This window comes from Drosophila tropicalis, unplaced genomic scaffold (assembly GCF_018151085.1).
Source record: "Drosophila tropicalis isolate 14030-0801.00 unplaced genomic scaffold, ASM1815108v1 contig_87, whole genome shotgun sequence".
NCBI lineage: Eukaryota > Metazoa > Arthropoda > Insecta > Diptera > Drosophilidae > Drosophila > Drosophila tropicalis.
In genome coordinates this window covers 137919-160559 of record NW_027173365.1, presented here as the reverse complement: position 1 = coordinate 160559, position 22641 = coordinate 137919, and the positions used below count along the sequence as shown (strand labels likewise).

The 22641-nt window shown below is 37.7% G+C and overlaps 1 protein-coding gene across 1 annotated transcript; it reads right to left on the bottom strand.

Moving 5' to 3' along the window:
* Nucleotides 1–551: 551 nt before the first annotated feature.
* HGTX (HGTX homeodomain transcription factor) lies at nucleotides 552–22217 on the bottom strand. The gene is made up of 5 exons (XM_068298857.1): nucleotides 21336–22217; nucleotides 21084–21290; nucleotides 18844–19029; nucleotides 7296–7492; nucleotides 552–1204 (listed from the first exon to the last, which is right to left on the bottom strand). The coding sequence occupies exons 1-5, from the start codon at nucleotides 22030–22032 to the stop codon at nucleotides 986–988; spliced, it is 1506 nt and encodes a 501-aa protein (XP_068154958.1). The 5' UTR covers nucleotides 22033–22217; the 3' UTR covers nucleotides 552–985.
* Between the last annotated feature and the right edge of the window lie 424 nt (nucleotides 22218–22641).

The window sequence follows — 22641 nt, the reverse complement described above, 5'->3', positions numbered from 1 at the left end:
AACGGCGGCTAAGAAAAATAAATGGATTTCAGAATCGTCTTCGTCGATTTCAAATTATTGTAGACAAGAAGGTTCTTCGATTAGAAGGTTCATTTTTGGTGTAAACTAGTGTTATTTATTTTTATTTATTTATTTATTTTTTTGCTTTTATTGTTTATAAACTAAAGTTTGGTTCTAATGCATGAAATTACATTTAAAACTTTTAGAACTAAATATACAATATGTAATAAATTCAGTTAAAATTGTTGTGCCTTACGTTGTATGAAAAAAAAAAACTCCATGTGTTAAGTCGGTGAACACCGACTTAAAGATACTCTGTACCACCAAGGGGTGCAACATAAAATGTAAGAAACTCAACCCACTTTTGGAGTTGCAATGGCAAATAAACGAGTGCGAGCATTCGCTCGCTCATTATCAATAGCAGCGGACGAAATCGATACAAGCCGATATTGACCACGTACATATATCATATATCATATATGTATGTATGCATACATATACATATACATACATATATGTACATATGTAGTATTCGTATGTACCTGGCAGGATAGCAAATTCTAGGATCTTGTGCTTAGTATTGAAGCGCCCAGTCGGGTACAGGGCATAAAAAGTTATACAATATGTTTTATTAATTAACATAATTATTTACATAAAATGCAAAGTATGGCTAAAACAGTGGTGTGTCTTCGTATATGTTAGGAGAGAGAGAAAGAGAGAGAGATGGATAGAGAGAGGCAGGAAGATAGTTTGAGTGTGTAAGTGAATGAAATGAATTTTGTCTTCAGAAGACGGTAAAGTGGCAAAACCTTCTAGTAAAAAAAAAATGGTTAAGCAATTACTCAAAAATATTTTGAGCGGTTCCTTTTTTGTTATGTGTGTGTTTGTGTGTTAGCTTTTATAATTTATTATTATTATGATTTTTCTTTTCTGCTTTTGTTTCTATTCTTATTATATTCCATTCCAAGCATTGTGTAAATTCGTTTCAATGACGATAATTATCCTGATTGGAGGAACCGCTACTGCGACATCGTTTACTTTGAGCTGGAGTTTCGCCCATATCGAGACTCTCGTTATCGCTGTCCATGGTCTCGCTGCAATCGCCATCGTTATCGCCACCCATGTCGTCCTGTTTCCGCTTCGCTGTGGCCATTTCGGCCGCATGACGTTTGCGCCATTTGGTGCGACGATTCTGAAACCAAACCTGTAAAAAGGGAAAACAAAACTTTAATTGAAGTTTTAAATAATCTCAAAGTTTCCATGTGTAATTAGACGAACCAGAGGAACATTGTCAAAGTCATTAAGTCTGGCGACCAACAAGTGCGGGGGTTTCGGGTTATGCTGTTCCCGAGAAGGGAGGGGGGGCCTCACAACCCATAAGTCGCATCATCAACGCCGGTTAACCCTCAATTAAGACAATATTAAGCCCCGGGCAGCAGCCTGTTACAGTAGAAACTATGCAAAAACCATGACTAACGTCTTTGGATGCGCTTACGGTCTCGGCATAGGGGTCTCACTCGGACTCTGGCTCGGAGTGGAACTTGGTTTTTGGGTAACATATGTTGCTTCCACGAGTCACCCCCTGTTTTTGTTTTGAAAACATCCCTCCACCTTTCCTTAGATGATTTTTGTTTTTTTCTTTTTTCTTTTTTTTTGGTTTTCAGGCATAATTTCTACATTTGTTTAATGTTAAAACCGATTTATGGTGAGGTATTTTGCATTTGAAAAGTTACTGCCGAAGGTTTTTAACTAGTAAGCCATAGAGTGAGAAGACAATTTGCAAAGGAGTGAAGAAAGAGCCATATTAAGCTCATTCTTTAGGAGAAATCATTAGTAGATACTTGATTGGCTCATTTATAGGCACATTTGTCGTCCTTTTACACACTCTTGTTCTGACTACTCGCATACATATGCAGAGATAAAGAAGGAAAAAGAGATAAATACATAGATAGAGAGAGGTAAAGAGAGACAGAGAGAGAGAGAGAGAAATAGAAAGAGAGACAACTGTGCCCAGTTTGAATGACCGAAAAGAAATCACGTTTATGATGAGGAAAATGATTAATTACCAAAGAATGAGGCCGTCGGCCGAGGAAAAATTTCACTAGGCAGAAGATACATGATGCATACAAAAGAGATAGTCAGAGGAGAGATGAAGAGACACCGAGTGTGAGTAAGAGAGAGAGAATCAAGAATTGATGGCTTGAGTTGCAGGCTAAATATGCGTCACTTTGTGCAAGGCAAAGGACGTTGATGACATGACGAGTACAAATGGACACAGAGATGAATCGGAGTGGAACTGCAGGGATTGGGTTTACCCTGGTCCCCTGATAGACATGCCAAATGACTGCATGACTTTTGGGTGGAGTGTAAATTAAATTCTAGGACGTCGACATTGACGACGATGGCACTGGCGAGCAGGACGAGAACGACAATAACGAGGACAACAAGCTTCATACATATTCAATTTGTGTGCGTTCATGTATGCGAGAGAGGGCGGTGGACAGGGGGCTTGGGGCGTGGGGCAGTGTGTGGGAGATGAAAAACAGCCATGACGATGATAGTATGCAAATTGACAAACAAAAACAGAAATGGATATGGCAAAGGATGACGAAAATATGACAGACAAAGCACCCTGAAGGCATATGTTTGTATGTACATATGTATGTATATGTGTCGGTCTGCGTGTGTTTGTGTGTGAATGTCGGGATAGGGAGAGCTTGTGGGGGTAGCTGGTTGCCCAAATGATCTTGACAAGAATAATTGCGCTGTTATCATAATTAAAACCGTTTTTGGACACAGACACACAGAGAGTACAGACGTGGAGTCCTTTCGTCCTTGTTTTAGCAACCATTTAATGAAAATGGTCGCCATTTTGTACGTTCTTACAAGAGCAGTGGCAAAGCAGAGACCTGTTCTGCTATGTGGTTGGGGAGGGGGCACACCAATTAAGTTATGGCGTCAGTGGCCATTATTAATGACATTTCGAAAAGTGAGAGAAAGGGAGGCGGGGAGACACAGGGGGAGTAGTTAGTCCATGCAATAATATTATTGCATGTTTTGCTGTTATAGCTTTTTCGTGATTTCTTTGGACTCGGGCTTTTTGCATAAATGTAATGACATTTTCGGTTCGCCCTGATTGTGAAGTCAATGTATGTAAACAATTCTATGTCATTTGCATAATATGGAAGATACTTTGAAGAATTGAATTAATCGTTCTTGTTATTATGCAGTTTTTCCAGAGAGAAGTGAGTTTGGAGTGTTGAGGCAGTTTTCGAAATAAGAAGCCTTCTTAGGCATCCCCTAACACACCAATAACACAAAAAAATGTGCGACTCGCTAAGAAAACAAATAAATTAAATATTGAACTTGAAGAATTGTTTTTTTGTACGGTCCAGATATCATCTCAAAATAGATTTTTTCCGTTTCCTGGAATCAAGCAAAACAATCAATATCACATTAAAGAGATATATCCTATTGTTCGTTCTTTTTAGCTTTTTTTTATTGATAAATGCTTTTTCGACCTTTTATGAGCTGCCACATAATTAGCACTAGAATAATGAAAACTGGGAGACCAAGTCAATTTCTTGCGACTCCCCCGATCGCCTACTACTGACACAAAAATAAGTGACAGTTGGCATTAACAATGGAACTGACAAGATGACAACCCGATAAAAGAGATCAGTTCATAAAACAAAACAAAAGAAAGAGCCAAAAATTATGACAGAAATGTCTAATTGATTTTTTTTTTTTTTTTTTGAAAAGAGGAATTCGTTTTAGGTTTGTTTGCTCGGCTAATGGATTTGATTGTGTGATAATGAATGGAAAATATTTGTATGTCATCTTAGACGATCGGCCATTGCTTAACACTTTTTTCAGGAGACAGGAGAGGGAGACTGGAAAAGACGAAGAAGGAGGAGAGATAGACAATCATACATTTTATTGTTGCGCATATGCCTTTAAGTTTATGGCCACAGAAATCAAATAAATCACAAAAGCACATAAATATACGACATATATGTACCTATGTGGATATATACACACATACATATATAAGAAGAGGGCGAATCTGGTATTCGAATTAAAATTTACGAGCCAGAACTACCAAATAAATGTTTTTTGTCCGACCAATAGGAAAGTAACTACAACTTGTCAGACGATCATACCAAAAAAAAAAAAAAGGTAACCCTCTACTATTCGAAGCCATGTTGTAAATTTTCATGACTTTTAAGTCCTCCTCCCCTGTGCCTCCTTGCCGATAGTCCATTCTGTCCCAGCTCCAGAACAGGATGCGCGTAAACAAATAAATTTCCAATTTGGCCAAAAAGTCATATATTTAACACAAACACAAAAAGAAAAAAGCATCGGCTGTGCCGAATTTTGTATACCCTTGCATGTTGATGCTCCCTTCTTACCGACAAAGCGGAGTCCGATATATACAATACCATAGAGTCCTTCGAACAGGCGGACGAAGGGATAAACTCTTGTTGTGATTGGAGATGCTTCCTACAATGCGTTGCACACTTCTGACCAAAATGAATATACCCTTTTTGCAAGGGTATAAAAACAACAGAGGAGGGGGTGAGAGAGAACCAAAAAGGAAAAAAAGGTTTGATTTTGACATTCCGTTTGGTTTCTACGGAAATTTACATAACACGCTTTTTATCCTTATCTCGACCACCTGACGGAACCGAGAGCAGCAAAGGAGAGGGAGGACAGTGTGCAGCGGTACAATGCGAGAGACTGACGGACGGTGCCCCCCTGTTGTGGTGCCAAAAAGGCACAGAAAAATATGTTATATGTACATATAAGTTTTATAACTTTTTCCCTTTCTTCTCTCTTCGTTGCTTTTGTTTTGTGTTCTGTTCTGCTCGTGTTATGTTCGCCTTTTGGTCTTGGCCCTACCGACCGCCATGCTGCAATAAATAAATCCCCAACCAATCGAAGCGTAACGTGACCACGTCAAATTGATTGCCATAATATTTGATTGACTTTGACATGCTGGCTGTCATAGAATCTTCTCCGTTCTCGTTCCTTTTCCTTGCACTTTGTTCTGTTCTGTGGACCCTGACTCCGACTCCGATGGCTCGGTCCTCCATAAAAGCCTCCCAAGGTGATTTTTTTATGTTTCAGAACCCTGTGTGCCTCGGTTATAAAAATTGTACCAACCATTTGTGAAATTTTGACGAATACAAAATTTTGGAATAGTAAATAGCTAAATAAAAGGTAACTGCCGCCAACTGTCTGGTCCGGTGCGACGCATTTAGCCAAGTCGTTCGCTTTCACTTTAAATTTGAAGATCTTGTTTTTTTTTTCATTCATTAATTAATGAATCTTTGCCGTGTATTTTTTTCTATTTAACCAATCGAGAAAACCTTTCTTTTGACCATTGAAATCAGATCATTGGCAGTAGCTAAGCCATTTAAATTCTAGTTGAAATTCCGTGTATAGGTTATTGCTAAGGCTATGGAAGAACATATTTTAAATTTGAAGCATTCGGACACATTTGCCCAATCTTTCACATTAAGCAGACTATTACTGCCCTACCTAAGTGGGTGCTATATGATGTCGACAGACCCTCAACCACGGCATGCTCCAAGCCCCTTTGCCAGCAAAGGAACAAACTACACCATCCGCCCCACCAAGAAGCAAAGAAAACAACCTCAGTCGCAAATCCCGTTGCTTCATGGACACAGCTGTTACCAAAAAATAATGACTATGAAAAGCAGCCTTAATGATGCCCAACTAATGTTGTTGCTTTGTGTCGACTTCTTCATGTTGTTGTTGGACCGGGCGGAGGGCGGGAAAAGGACGCACTCGGAGGCCATGTCTGTGCTTCTGTGTCTAAATCTGGATCTGCGGCCAGGCAACACACATACAAAAAATATTAATTGTATTTTTATTTCGCATAATGTTGCAAATAATAATTACACAAATGTGCAAATGAAGTTGTAAATTATACTGTATCTTCTTTTATTGCACCATTGAGAGTGAGTTTCGGTGATTTCAATACCTTTTCGCCTTCGTTGTGGGTTTTCATTACCCGTCCAAAAAGGATATTTTATATCTTAGTAAGAGGTGTATATCGTAGTTAACTTGAAAGTAAATTCACCGAAGTTGATCAGACTAGGATGACCATTATATAGCTGAAGTTGACTCGAGACGTTCTTGGATGGAAAATCTATTTCTTTTTTCAAAAAGGGGCTTTCCTTTGACAAGAGTGTAAGAACTTTGTTTGTTTATGCCCTAGTAATAAAAATAAAAATGGCTTTAATTATTACTATATTAATTGTATGTGTATATTTGGCACAACCGTATGGAATAGACATTCTTGGGCCGACTTTGTCTTATTCAGTCGATTCTTAATAGCGCACATCTCTGAAAAAACAACCATATTCCTTAATATCCTCTTTGAAATAACATCTTGACTCACTCTTTGGAATTTGCTTGAAGTAGCTACTTAAGGCGAAAATTTCAAGCTCAATTGATATAGTTTCGGAGAAAATCAGTTATCAAGAGTTTCCGGGACCTAAATGTTAAAATACACGGACGGACTTGGGACTTTATGGGGTCGAAAAAGCTTCCTTCTGCGTGTCAAATACATTTTGGCAACTTAAGAATACTATTTCACCCTCTGGGCGGACATAAGTCATTCAACATTTATTCCCCAAATATATTTTTCTCAGCTATTTCCATTTCCAATTTAGGACTTTACCGGCGGCAACTAATTTATCCTGACTTACCAACTAATTTAAATGACATGAAAAAAACCACAAACACCGAAAACAAATCGTATATTTAGATACCCGCAAATGTAAATCCCACACGCGACGCCTGAACCAGAGTCAAAACCTTCCGACAGAGACACGTGCGTTCACCCCCGTTCCCGGATTACATCCGATTTGATGGCTACAAATTTGACGACACAAAGGATTCATTTGTTCATTTGATATGGAAAAAAAAAAATAGATGAAACTTTAAAATGACGGCCAAGGGATTGGTACTTTTATGTGCGGGGAGGGGCGGGTCCATTTGAGTTTGCCCTTTAGAGCAAAACCCACAGAGACCAGAAACAAAAAAGACGAAGGGGGAAAAACAAACAAAAGAAAAAAATATCCGTTGAGAACCATTGGCGCCATTTTGGAAACGAACGAGCAAAAATCCTCGGGCTTTGAGTTTCAATAAAAATGCTAATTTTTAGACAAAAACTCATTGACGAGCATGAGAGATGGTCGGTTGCCCCGCCCGGTTTTTTATGTGAGTTTAATTTGCATTGGGTCTTCCTTGTGCTTGCTTACCTTAACCTGAGATTCGGACATTCCTAAGGCATATGCGAGCTTGGCCCGTTCTGGCCCGGCCAGATATTTGGTTTGTTCGAAAGTCTTCTCTAAAGCGAATATCTGCTGTCCACTGAATGTGGGACGAGTGTGCTTCTTCTTGCCATCCTTGTCATTGGAAGGATGATGCTGATGCGATTGCGATAAATTGGCGGACACTGCAAAGAGTTTAAATAAAAGATCAAAATTAAATAAACTGCACTGGTGAACAAAATAACATCGGGTGAACCTTCACAATGAAGATGTGTTTACAATAATTTAAGGTCGATAAACATATTGGCAAAATCCGTTTGTTGTTCTCAGGCAAAGTTTTCGAGATCTTCGCGAAATCTAGGCATTTGATTCCAATACACCTCCACATAAATCAAAAGGAGTCGAATTGACCCTTCCAATGATATACATATGTTCATACATATGCGTAAGTCGAGTGCAACCTCAAAAACCAAAAATACTACAAAGTTGGCTATTTTCAAAACCAAAAAATGAAAATTGTATCAAGTCATGAAATCAGGTAAGTGCTGTAGATGTTATTTGCTATACATTTCAATATTATTATTAAAGAGTTAATTTTAAATAATAATCTTCAATAACAAAGAAAGCAATAAAGTATTGTTTGAACTTTATATAGGTACATTTAGCGGAGCATTTAATAGAACCTACATCTATTTGTGACAATATTCAAAACATAAAATTGCTTATTTATGAAACATACAGTTACCAGAAGGCCTATTAAAAACTTTCCAAACCTGTAGAATCATTTAAGTACCTTGTTTACAAGCATTTTTGAATTTATAATTATGAAATAATAAAACACCATTACCACCGCCCATTATAAGACCCCTTAAAGAAGTTTGACAAAGAAATTTGTGGCAAAAGTTTGTTGACATTTATTAATTGTTTATAATGGGGCGTCAGATGCTAATTTGAGTGGAGACTGCTTGAAAGAGGCAAGGTCTTAGGGGAGGATGAACAGGTTGGAACAAACAATGAGCAAGAATAAATATATACTTATACGGATAGCATCGCTCGATAATCTTTTCACCGATTTGAAACTACTATCAATACTTAGGAATAATTTGGAGAAGCCCTGTTTTATATTTCACCTATTGCTATTCGAGTTACTTGGCCAATTTTCGTAACGCATTCCAAAAGTTCCTAAGCAGCTGAAGGATGTGAGAAACATTTAGCTTAAAGCAGTGTGTTCCTTGTGTAACAACGAGTTTAAACTCTGCTGATCCTTTTGAAAATATAAGTTTTTTTTGCTCTAATTATAATTTTGCAATTTGTCAAAGGCCTCGAATAATAATTGCACACTAATTACAATCGTTATACCCAGTTCCGTTTATAACGAAAAAGAAAAATGCACCTTTAACACACGTCGCTACAATTAACAAACCAAAATTGACCACAGGAATTTATGGACGACGACGAGGACTAAACTTTTTCGTAAGACCCGGAGGCTTTCATTAAAATCAATTAGCAACGACAACGACTACAACGAGGATGATGAGGACGATGACGATGTCGAAAAGGGCATGTGAAAAATAAGGGTGGAGAGGCCAATAAAAGCAGAACGCCCACAAAGAAGTGCCACGCCCCCGGTTAGTGAGACCACAAGTGGGAGATGTACGTGCCCTGGATGCTCGTAAACTCAGTTAAGTGGACGCGGACATGGTCATGAGGGGTGGCTATAAAATTAAACGGTAGCAGCAGGGTTGCTGCTTGACTCTGCTGTGTGCTTTCAATTAATGTCACCCCATTATTAAATGATCCCTAATTATGTGAAATGATTTAACTAAATATGCAGAGCACCATGGGCACAGGAATGAGCATGGGCTTGGGCATCGACAACAGTTGTTCCCAAATGAGAGGTGGATATTTGGCTCGGTGGTTTCAAGGGTTTGCAGTGGATGGGAGAGTCTATGCCATTTATTTTATTGTCTACTCCTTTTTTCTAGTATGTGTGTGTGTCTGTGTGTGTGTGTGGGCCTCAAAAACTTTGTGTATGTCCCTTTATGATACTTTGGTGCAATTTTGTGACAGAAATTATTAATTCAAATTGTTATGGTTAAGGTATTTGTAGTTGGCTAAACTTTGCAAATGATTCTAGTTTCAATTTAGGATTTTGTGGGTTTACAAATTTTAAATGAAAAAAATACCACTTATATTACATATATGCATACACACCAAAAAAAGGATATATATTGATATCAGTAGTATACATATACATATGTACACATCTATATGTGAAGGGAATTATGTATATATAACGATTGTGTATATCTAGGTATTTAATATACAAACTGACGCAATTTCATAACTTTAACGAAATGTAAGAAAAAACCTACTTTACTTTTCTTTAAGTTTTTAAAGCTATTGTAACGAAACTTTGTATTTTATTTTGTTCCTGGGAAAATTAGACTTGTTTTTTTACTGAATCATTGGTTTCTTTCAAGACATAGAAATGTGGATTGGATCAAAATTGAAACTTATCTAAATTAGTAATGTTACTGGAATACCGACGCCTTTTTGTCCCAATTCTCACCAATTTAAGGACCAAATTGCAGCAAGAGAATGTCGCTTAAACTGCATTTGAAAGTTTTCGATATTGATAAGAAGTTTCAAGAATGACATTTTTTTCGTTGATAAAACTGAGTATCATATATTTTGTGTGCCTTTTTAGCACATTGTAACCTTTTCTTTGTGGGTCACTTTATTTGAGCTTGGGGACAGCTGCAAGTTGCACAATTTGATTGCAACAACAATGAAGTAAGTAATTCGGGGCAACCTATTTCAAATATATGCAAGTAAAGGACTTAATGTACAAATGTATTGGAAACTCTTTTCAAATACTTCACACTTGCGCCGCCACCGACCAACGAACAACTCCGCCAGACAAGAGAAGGGTGTATATGGAAAACTTTGCGATTTTAATAAAATTTGGAATATTTATATTATCTATGTATATGCCAAGCAATATTTAAACTATTGGGAGGGAAAACCGTTTACGTTTAGACCGGCTCGGCTGTTGATCCTGATCAAGAGTATATATCCATACATAATATAGCATTTCACCCTACGGTTGCATGGGACAGAAAGCTCTCAAAAAAGCGCTTTTGGCTCATAAATATTTAACAAAAAATTTATGATGTAGGTTTTTTTTACGCCCTTGAAAGGGTATTATATAAATGGTCAAATATTTGTAATCCGGACATTTTTCATCCCATAGAGTATACGTATTCCTGATTAGCATGAGAAGCTGAGTTAATATAGCCATGTCCGCTGTCCGCCAGTCAATGCGTATGCACTTCACTCTATACGAAAACTCGGTAGGGAAATTGGAGTATCCTTATGTATACATGTGCATGAGACACTGAAGGAGTTTGGAACATTTAAAAATATGATTGCCAAATTCTGCAAGGGTTTATAAGATTCGACGAATCCGAAAATAGCTTCTTTGATATTTATTTGTTGCACTTGTATTGTTTCACATACAATTCAGAAGCTTAACAAGCCAGCGGCTATGGACACTTGTCAATAGACATGGCGCGAAAATGGAGAGGAGGGTGGAGGACGAAGATGGGAATGTGGGCCAAAGGGACGTGGTGCCCTTAGTGCCGAGAGCCCAGGATTGTAACAAACGTAATCCCTTGCAAGAAAAATTGTAGCTGTGATAATTTTTTTTCTGTTCCATTTTTGTATTTTTCTGGTATGGCCATCTCGCTCGAACTGATGGTATTAAGTTGGCGGTTTGACAGCTGCGTCCCAAGGACCCTCATAAATAACCGACAAATATGAAGCGTTTATTTGCTCATGTCACGGCTTTCAAAAGCAATGCAATGAAATGGAATGGCGGACACGGTCCACCCCTCCTCAATTCCATCCTCAGCCTGGGTCTCAGTGCGTCTTGTCCCCTCCTTGTCCTCTGTGAGCAGCACCCAGCAGTGACTCAATGGCAGTTGTCTATAATCGCATAAGTCACCCTGTTGGCGTTGCTGCATTTGCACTTTTTACCATTTTTCCAATATTTTGTTTTGTCTTTGGTTTTTTTATGGTGTTCGTTTTTCCTTCTCTTTGTATTGATATTAATAACAATGAATTGAGAATCGTGGGGGGTGCGGTGGCGATGGCGATGGCGAGGTGGGCGTGTGTTTTGTTTCGTTATTGAAAATATTAAAAAGCCATTTGTTAGAGCTGTGAATGGAAGAGCTGGGGCAGGTTCATGCGAAGAGAAAGTCTGGCGCCAGTCGTTAATACCAAATGTTGATAGACAAATAGCGGGATCTAATGGATTTATAAATAAGCGAAAGACAAATCCTCACATAGTCAAAAAAAAAAAAAAAAATTTAAGGAAAAATCTATTAATCGTTCGATTGGCACAGGAATAGACTATACAGATTGTTAATCGCAACTACCGCCTCTTGATTCGTTTGACACGTGTGAAATATTTTAAAAATCAAAGCATTTTTCAGAAATCAGTTCATTAACTTGTGTTCAATTAATGCTAAAAGGATTTCCTGATAGTCGTTATCTTTAAAAGGTGAGGAAAAATACCCACGATGCCATAAAATTCAACATTCTAAAAAATACAATACTGATAACTGTTCAACTGTCTTATCTTCGTAATTTTTAAAATTCGGTAAGTCTAAAAGTCTTTTTGGACTCGATTTTTTAACGAAATGATACAAAATAAAAAATTTCTTGCCCACACAGAAAATATTTTCGAAAAACAGCTGTTGATAAATATTTTACTGTCGCTAAAACTTGTACGATCCAACTTGGCTCCAGCAAATCATTTAAATTTCAGACCTATATCTTACTTTGTACACAGGATACAGCCTTTTGGTTAGCATCTTTCTAAATAAGTGCAACCACATGAGCGGTCGAGCGGTCGCTTTCCCAAATTCATTTTAGACATATGTTTTCATCGTGAAAATATTTATAGTAGAATTCTTCGTAGAATCCGATTCTGGTGGTATGTAGCACACATTAAGAGAAAGAGTCTACACTCGAAGGATGTGTTACAGATAAATCTGTTTTCAAATCCCCAATTTGGGATGGTGTTGGTCATTTTTAGCATAGTGGACCGTGTCACCATCACTATTTATAAAAAAAAGTCGAAAAAGTTGTTTTGGCATAAGAAAAAACTGAAGCTCACCAAAACCTGCGTCAGCCCTATCAACCAATCTGCACTTTTCATTTACGAACCTCGCCACAAGTAGCAGTTGCTCATTAAGTGACTGCTATCTATCTCAGACGCCCTCCAGCGTTTACCGAAAGACTGTGCTATCCCTGCAATATCTTCATTGCATTGTTTTATGACCTGTTTTATGGCCGATTATAAGCTTAACGCACAAGTTTTTAGGGAGGAAATGGAGGAGGACTCCGACTCTGACTTCGATTTCGATTTCGGTTATGGCCTGGTTTTACCGTGGTCTCCCTGGGACTCTGACGACGACACACAAAATGCCACTTGAATTTTAATTAAACGCAACAGCTAGGCAACAACGTGTTTGCCTTGTTGCTCCTGTCTTATATGGTCTTGGGTCTTGTCTTCATTAAGCTTCATTGCCTCAAAATGGAGAATGCGGTGGTTGGGCTACGACGACACGGCGCACAGTGGAAAACTTTGATAATATATATCTGGGGTTATTAAAGTTTCAACGTTTTTTTTTTCATAACCAACGAAGGATAACACACACTTTTCAATCCTAAATTGATAAAGGTGATTTTCCCCCCGTTGAAAGGAGGTTTCTTCAGGAATAATAGAAAGGATTAACATATCGACTTAGGTTCATTATTTCTAGCAACATTTATCACACTCCTGCACAAAGCGTGTGCAACACATAGAAATATGCATTTTCGACCCTATAAAGTATATATGTATGTATGTATATATGTATGCTAAGAACCCCGAGACGAGCTGTGTGTTCGTCCGACTGACCGTTTTGAATAACTACATATGTACATATATGTGTACATATATAGCGATACTACGAAAGCTTTTGAAAAAAGTTTTCAATACATTTGTGAGAATCTCCCAAGTGAGCCACCTTAAAAAATATTGCCGTAATCCATTTTGAGCCGTTTTCGAAGTTTCGAACTTGTCCCAAAGTTATAATCAGCAATACTTTTTGCCTAAACCGCGTAAGTTGTTTTTAACAATCTGTATGTGGTTATATAAAATCTTTCACCTTATCCCAATCTTTGATTCATAACTCATAAAAACCGAAAATATAAAAATCAAAGTCGCTGAGCCAACCTTTAAAGCGCTTGTTTTTGTGCATTTTTTAGACTCTATCTGGTAAGTTGTCAATATTTTCGATATATTTTGAGTTCAGTTAATGTTTTTACATATCTGTATAGGATCACCTAATTGCACCTATTTCCACTCCACAGGTTTTTTTGGCTTCCCAATATATTTCGATTTTCTTTCGGAGACCGTTTTCATGGGATTACTTTGACTTGCCGACGAAGTTTCTGTTAATACATATATTCTTTTAAAAGAGAGTACAACATATTTACTGTTCCCACTCAGAGTGAGTGATTCGAATACAGTCCTTGTTTCAACTTAATGCGTTGTGCACTGTAGCATATTATCACAATTTTGCATAATCAGTCTTTGAAGTAATTATGTAATTTTGTAATTTTGTTTAATGTATAACACATTATCCATCTTGTTCTTGCATATGGCATGCTTTTTTATTAAAGCACTTTTGTCAAAGAATGTAAAGGTATGTACCTCTTTGCTGAGGTGAGTAAGCGTTGGAATTCAGCAATTTGGAATGGTTTTATACTTTATCTTATTGTTAGCGTGTTGGCTATATTGACTGGCATGTCAATGAATCATTTACTACTCATGCACAACTGTCGCCTGACAAATCACTAACCTACCCCTACAACACAGTTCTATCTAAGCATATTATATTTGCTTGTCAACAATTTTCCGTGCCAGCATATGGGACAATAGCTAAGCAAACAAACGGTAAGCCCCTCCGGTGCAACAATCATAAAAGCGCAATGAACTCAAATAAATTAAACAAATTTACCAATTTAATAAATGGCAAAACAAACAATTATAGTAAAGCGAATTATACGACAAACGTAGGAGAAAAAAAAAGCCGAATGATAAAATAGAGGTATTAAAGGTGTGGGGATAGGTAGATTGTACATACATATATCAAATTGCACACTATTAAATTAAATTAATTTAATACGTAATCAAATGGCAAACAAGAATTCAACCAGAATTCAGCTAATAAAATGCAATGACATTATTAATAAGAAATAAAAATGTGTAAAATCGGAAAGCACACAAAAAATAAACAAAGAGGAAAATAACAAAAAAATGTAGCATACATTTATGCGCAAAGCATACATAAAAATTTAAATGAAGCCAGCGCCATTTTCTGTGCGCAGCTTTTACACACACAGCATACATAACACACACACATACATACACATACATGAATACAAAGCGTTCTCTTGCCTTGTTAACATGACAGCCTACAAGCACATAAACACGCACATACAACCTACACTATACTTCAACTCAGCTACATTTCACCCTCTTCATTTCTCAGTTTCGCCTTCTTCTAGATAATAATGTGGCAACATATTCTCACAGCATGTCTGTGTCTACCCTTATCTTACTATATACAATTTATACATATACATACATACCTACGTACATACACACGTATATATGTATGCGTCTGTGTATATGTATGTAAGTATTTGGAGCAAGTAGAACGGAAAATAAATGGAAGGCTGCTTTAACTTTTCCGGTAAAAGTTGTTGGCCTTCTTTTGTTTTTATTTTCTTCTTTTTTTTGTGTGTGTTTTTGCGCACTTATTTTTGCTTTTCAAGTTGCTTTTGGCTTTCTCTTCTTCCTTTTGTCTGGCCACACAGCTGTCGCATCCTTAGCAATAAATATGTATATAGAAATAATAAATAAATAAATATACGAATATGTATTTATGTAAATTGGGAAATTTCGGTGTCTTTTTGGCTATGACAATGTTCTTTTTGAGATTGAAGCAAAAATTATGTGGAAACGATGAGCCAGAAAAATGATTCAATAACAAACAAGCTAAATCTCGAAGTAAGCCATTAAACATGCCTTTAAAAAGAAATTTTACTATACATTACATGAATCGCACGTTTTGTCTGATGCTTCGAGGTGAAATTGACAAATTGTCCACTTCTAATTATCTAAGATCACCCACATACATATATTGTTGATCATCATCAACAGATGAAACGACCTAGCCATATTTGTCTGGCCGCATAAACACATACATATGTTCATACATAGATTTTGCAGACTAAAAGAAGCTAAATCTAGTTTCCATTTAATTTGCCAACTAAACCAAATTGGTATGTGTATTATTCGAATAATATGGGGGTTAGTTATATTTGCCTTGCAGTTTGTCAATCACGCTTTCAGCTCCGTAATGAAAAACTGATTTTCTCCCTCAATGCTTAAAATATCGTTGCCAAATTTGTTACACTAATGCCTAACATCAATAGTTACCAGAGCCAATTAAGAACCAAAGAACAGAGTTAGCCGTAGACCCGTAGACCGTAAGAGCTACAGAGCTGAAATGTAGGTTTGTACATAAATACTGCACAGGTTGTATATCTCGGATTCCCACAGATCAGAAAAATATAGCGTTATTTTCTGAGCTATGTATTGAAATTTAATATTAGTTAGTTTATTACACCTATAAACGACTATGCTTTTGATCAAGATCGGATGACTGTATCATATAGCTCCAATAGGAACGATCGGTCGAAAACAGTGACTTTAATCAACAACTTCGTTATTTGGCATGCCAAGATTGTAGGCCGGTCGAAGTTAGCCTCGGCCCTCTGGTTTTTAATTGTCTTGACAAATGTCTAAAATTATTGCTAGCTTAGTCTATTATTGATAGATCACTGTATCACTATATCAGGCAGGATGGACCTATTTTATGGTATTGGCTTCGTTATATTATATAGCCATTGGATTATGAAAACTAAAGGTTGCTTTAAAGGCCAACGAGCAGTTGCATTGATCTACACGAACAGGCCGTCGGACATATCTAGATATGTATGTATAGGAATTCGATATGTCGGGTTTTTTAAAAAATATACATACATATATGTATGCTCTTTGTAATCGGAGAATCTTTCTTCTAAAAAATTGTTCAAAAACATAAACGACTTTTAATGGTCTTTGGTTTTTGATCTACTTTTCTAGCAATCTTTTGAGTGGGTGAAAGACCTTTAAGTACGCCTTTTGTTATTCTGTATCCATCAAGATTCATTGATAAATGATCGTACTGATAGCCCTACAAATTTCATTTAAAAAAGTAAATTCTAATTTTTCTTATTTTATAACCCTTGCAAAAAGGGTATATTAATTTTGGTCAGAAGTGTGCAACGCATAGAACGAAGCATCTCCGACCATACAAAGTATATATATTCTTGATCAGCACGACGAGACGAGTTCAAATAGCCATGTCCGTCCGTCCGTCCGTCCGTCCGTCTGGATCAATGCAAACTCCTCCTAGACCGGAAGAGCTACAGAGCTGAAAAATGCACGTAGGCTTGTATATACTGCAGGGGTTGTATATCTCGGATTCAGCCGGATCGGACCACTATATCAAATAGCTCCCATACAAACCCCAAAGTCACGAACAGTGAGTGGCTTTTCTCAATAACTTCGTTATTTTCTGTGCTATTATCGTGAAACTTAATATTAGAAATATTACGCTTATTAACGACTGTGCCAAATTTGATCAAGATCGGATGACTATATCATATAGCTCCCATAGGAACGATCGGGCGAAAACAGTGACTTTTGTAAATAACTTCGTTACTTTTAACGCGATTGCTTTCAAATTAAACATTTGTTAGTTTAATATATCTGTTAATGACTGTGCCAAATTCGATAAAGATCGGGTGACTATATCATATAGCTCCCATAGGAACGATCGGTGAAAAACAGTGACTATGATCAATATCTTCGTTATTTCCTATGACTGTAGGCCTTTCTTTCGCAAACATAAGCCCTTTTTAGATAAAACGTTCTTCCACATTGATGGCTAATAGGTAAGGAAAGAGTTACCAAAAAAGTTGCAAGGGTATACAAACTTTGACGCGGTCGAAGTTAGCCCCGGCCCTCTGGTTTTAATATTGTTTTTCAGTGGCTGAACATCCTTTTAAGTCTCTTGAAATTCTCTTTTTGAATCTGATTACATCTGTTGGCAAGCAACTTGGCTCTGTTTAGCAAATCAATTGAATCAATATTGACGCAAAGATCTACCAAACATTGAAAATTCCACTGACTAACGACACACTTCAAAAATCAAATCAAACACAAGAAAAACATACACATTTTTCTCTCTCTCTGGCTCCGATCAATACAAGAAAATTATGAACGATTTCCGACCATATAATATTTCGCCCAGTCATAGCCGCAATTAAAAGGCAAACAGCAGCTGTTGCTACTCCGACTCTGCTGATGGCTCCCTGGCAGTAGCCCACAGCACTAAATCAAATCAATTGCCAATGCGGACCAGATGATGATAACGATGATCAACATTAAAGTGAAGTTAAATAAATAAATAAATGGAGAAAGAGAAAAACGAGTTTCTCAGAGACGCAATTCAACATCAGCGATTACTTAATGAGCTTAAGAGGCGACTCCGACTGGGAGTGTGAGTGTGAGTCCGTGACGAGAAGAGCAGTGTTATAAATAAATGTAATAATGAAGTAACCAGATCAAAAACCTACAGATTCCAACAAAGTGAGCAAGAGAAGGGCAGTTAGAGATGGCATCGTGAAACAATGCCAAATGGCTAGTAACCTCACGCTTCAGTTATAGCTAGAATGTGGTCTCAAAATATCACATTGAGTGTTCAATACCTAAAAAAAAGTAGTTTCCCAACTCCATTTCCATCTGCAAGTACATTAAATTTTCATCTGTCTAAAACTGAGAAGCATCAGACTTGGGTATCGAATTCGGTATTGGCATTCCCATCAGCATCAATTTTATGTGAAGTCATCTTTGAACTTTCGGAACGATCTTTGCGCACTGATCGTGTTAAAGTGATTCCTCGATTCTTTTTAATGAGTTGAACAATCAACAAACTGAGGGACTTTTTGGTGTCGATTGCAGCTGTGTGTAAGCATGTTGGTTGTGGCTCGTTTGTAAATCATATTGGTAATCACTTAACCAGACGATCATGATCATGACGATGATCATTATTATGACATTATTCGTAGCAGGCCTTCATTTGCTGCGCTTTGTTAACGGTACAGCGCTGTGGAGGCACACAAAACGAGAGATGGAAAAAACAGGAAGTCGTCGTCGCTGCGCCCCAGTGACTTTTGAATAGGTGTGCCTGAATGTTGACAACAATCGTATCCAAATTACGCGCACTCTGTGTGCCCTGATTATTGATCGAGCGTTGATCAATTTGCAAATTAGTGGGCTTTTTAAACTCAAGGTTTCACTTACTTGTATTTGAGAGACGTTCGCGCCACGCTATGGGATTGGCCACCAGGCCCTGAAGACCGGGCCAATAAAGATGCGTACGATCCACTATATGGCCGGCATGGGTCTTGAGTGGAGCCCCTTGACTTTGGGATAGATACTGGGCCATGCCCGCTGCAGCGGCGGCGATTGAGAAGCGAGGGATTCCTGCTGAAAACAGAGAATGGACAGAAAATTTGGTTTTTATTGAGCTAAATAAGATTATATTTGTAAGCATTTAACTTCTCTATTGGTTCATAGTATAATTTAATTACCATAAAAACCATTCGATATTAAATTCCTACCAAAACACACAAAACGCAAATCGAAAAGCTGATGATCTACTTAGGAATTCTGCAAAATCATTCACCTACCAATCTCCTGCTTCGCCCCCGCTTGAATTTTGTCGAATTAATTAGAAGCTATTAAATAATTTGTTATAAAAGAGATGAAAAAACTGAATGAAAACAATTTCAATTTCGAAAAGCCGTTTAACAAATACTAACCCAAAAGCGAACGTCGACAAAAAAACAAACAAACGAGAATCGAATCACATAAACGCCCTCGTTAAGAATAATTAAAAATGTTATGGCACATTGTCGGCACCCTGTTTTGTAGAGGGTGACCCACTACTACATCATTGTTAATCCTCACAATTGGAACGCATTTCTGTGACTGACAAAAAACCAGACCAAACCAACCGAAAATTGAAAAAAATACCAAATCATTTTCGTGAAACGACACCGTCATATATTTATGCCCTCCCCCTCCCAATATCCTCCTCACCACCTTTTTATGTGTCGTTTTTTGATTTAATTACAAACAATTTGACAACTAATTGCTCGAACGCTTAAATACAAAGCGTATCTCATTACGTTTTGTGGCAATTTTGCAATTATTATTTTGAAAATTGCGCCCAATGAAAACGGGTGAATGTGTAGGGTGTAAAGGTGGGTGGAAACACGAAATCATGGCAAACCGGATTTTATATACAAAACACTCACTCATTTTTTTTTTTATATGACTTTTTCACAATTTTACGAAACGCATTTCCAAAGCATATTAATACATATATACAATGTTTTCTTTTGTCAGGAGGTAGGGCATACATAATGTCTGTTTAAAATATTTTTTTGTTTAAATTGCATAATAAATGTCCATTATGATATTTTAAATGAGGTTAAAGAGTATATACTAGACAGTTATCATATACACACACGTATGTATAAAGTATTTTTAGCTATATGTACATATTTCATATTAGGAAACACATTTGTTTCAATAACGAAATAAAATACTCTGAATCGCACTTAACTGGAATCTCGAAAATGTAAAATAAAGAATGCCAAATGGTATTTCTAAATCTGTCAATGTGGTTGGTCTTGGCCTGAATCACTCTCATCTTCTTAAACAAAACTGGGTTTTAGCCGGCTGGAGGTCCATAAATCTTATGAATATAGAAAATTTTAGGTCATAGGCAGCCCTAAAGGTGAGCAAGTGGCCTGTGAATCAATCTATTTTAAGAACCTCCAAATCCTATCTGTTGTAGATTTCGCTTCGACGATAAAAGTAGTTGGGAAATTCCAACAACTTGAAGCGGAAAAGTAAAAAAGAATAAAAGATCTATTACCTTGATATTTTTACATAATTTGAATATTTAAAATTTAAAGTTAACTTTTGAATCAAGATTAAGCATTAAAATGCAGAAACGAGTCTAACGATTTATGTACATATAAATTACATAATATGTGTATTAACTCCCCTCCATGGAGAGTTAAAAGCGTTCGATTTATATGATGATGATGTACATATATTGTATATAATGATACATATATCTTGTAGTTATCGTGTGTCTCTGTTTTAGCCCTTTTCCTATTGGTATTGGAAACTTAACAATTTTTGTGGTTTGAGATATTTTGCTTAATCCTTTGTTTTTGAACTCAATAAACAGGATCAGCTTAAAATTTGTTCAATTTCAGATATTCAAAGTGAGTCAAAGGGCCAAAGTATCCAATAATCCTCGACATAAGAAAAGTTGTTGATGATTAAATCTTAATCAATTATTTGATAAAACTTTCTACCCAAATCTGATGGAACAGTTTAAAAATAGACTGAATCGACCGAATTCGATCGACACGCAGAAAGGAAAACTGACAAGCTAGCATACATAAAATATGTATTAACCTCTAGCTTAGATGCTCTGGCATTCGGCCCGATGTACTTACCTCCCGTTAAAGCACTTAAACCCGCTGAAGTGGCCGGCGGTGGTTTCGAAAGTATTGTGTCAATGCCGTGCGGATTGGCCGCGCCTTGGCTATTTGTTGTAGTCGATGTCGACGAGTTTCCACCGCTACCGCCGCGGTCACTTATTAAGTGGGAATTGGGACTGTGGGCATAGGACATGGTATTTCCTGCTGATGATCCACCAACACCTGAGACTCCAACGCTTAGTCCTGCACCGTTGGCCACAGTGCCACCTTGAGTAGACTTCATTTCTGTGGTCATAGAATGCAACGCAGCCAATGGTGGACCCAGAAAACTTAGTGGAAGCTTATGATCCATACTGTTATTATTATTATTGTTATTATTATTATTATTGATATTGATGGATAGATGAGGATTGCCATGTGGATGATGAAATTTGCTGCTACTGCGACTCGTCAAATTCTCAGGACTGAAATCCGGAGGTGGTGGGCTCGTGGATTCACTGTTCTGGCAAGGCTCCTCCCCGCCGCTGCTGCGTTGACTGAGGGCAAACGATTTTGCACTATCCACACCAGGACTGGAGTTGTGTTCATACCGTGGCGAAGGAGAAGATTCCGAATGAAGTCGCGATGAAGTTGGTGGTGGGGTAGTCGAAGGAGAATCTTCTGCAGAGGATGGCTTGCCGATAGTGGCTCCAGCCTGCGTCTGTGCAGCTTTTAGCAGCATCAAAGGACTGCTGTTGTTGTTATTGTAGGCAACCGCTGCCTGCGCTGCCGCACTGTGATAGTCTGCCAACTGTTGCTGGTAATCTGCTGTCGCCATGGCATGAGCATGGACATCGGCGAACCCGTTGCTCAGGCCAGCCGCTGCTGCCGCAGCAAGATGGTGCCTCTGCGCTGCTGAGGGCGGACTTCCCTGAGTGGCGGCGGCGAAGGTATGGTGTCTCATATACGGATTTATAAGATCCATTTCCGATTCGGTGTGTGGCGAGTGCGAGAAGTCGACCGCTGGTGAGAAATCTTCTGTGGGCAGACGATAGAAACTCGGCGGCAAGGCAAGATTGAATGCGGAATTGGCGGAGAGTTGAAAGGTCTGCGCTAGCTTTGTGGTCGATGCGGCGGCGGTGATTGTGGCCGGAGGTGAGGGATTGCTGCTGCTACCACCCGCAGGTGTGGAGTTTAGAAACGGACTACCCAGCTTGTTTTTCGGTTTTAGTGCTGCACTTGAAAATCGTTAAAGTCACAAATCAAAATTTAAAATCAGTTCTTTTCACTGTCTTCACCGATCTTTTAACAAATATAATGATGCTCCGATGCTCCGATGCTAGCGAAAAGTATCCACGACTTGAATTTACCCTGGACCCCTTTAGATTATGATCTTTGATAAATAAACATTTTCAGAATGTTGTTTTTGTTTTAAGTTTTCCAAATTGTTTTTCCACTTGAAAAAAAAGGCTTGCAGCTATGGAATAGCTTTAAAGATATATATACATACATATATTATGCGTGCATATATTATGTTGACACTTAACTTTTCTCGCCGGATTTGCGATGATCAAATTTCGTTTAACTGATTATA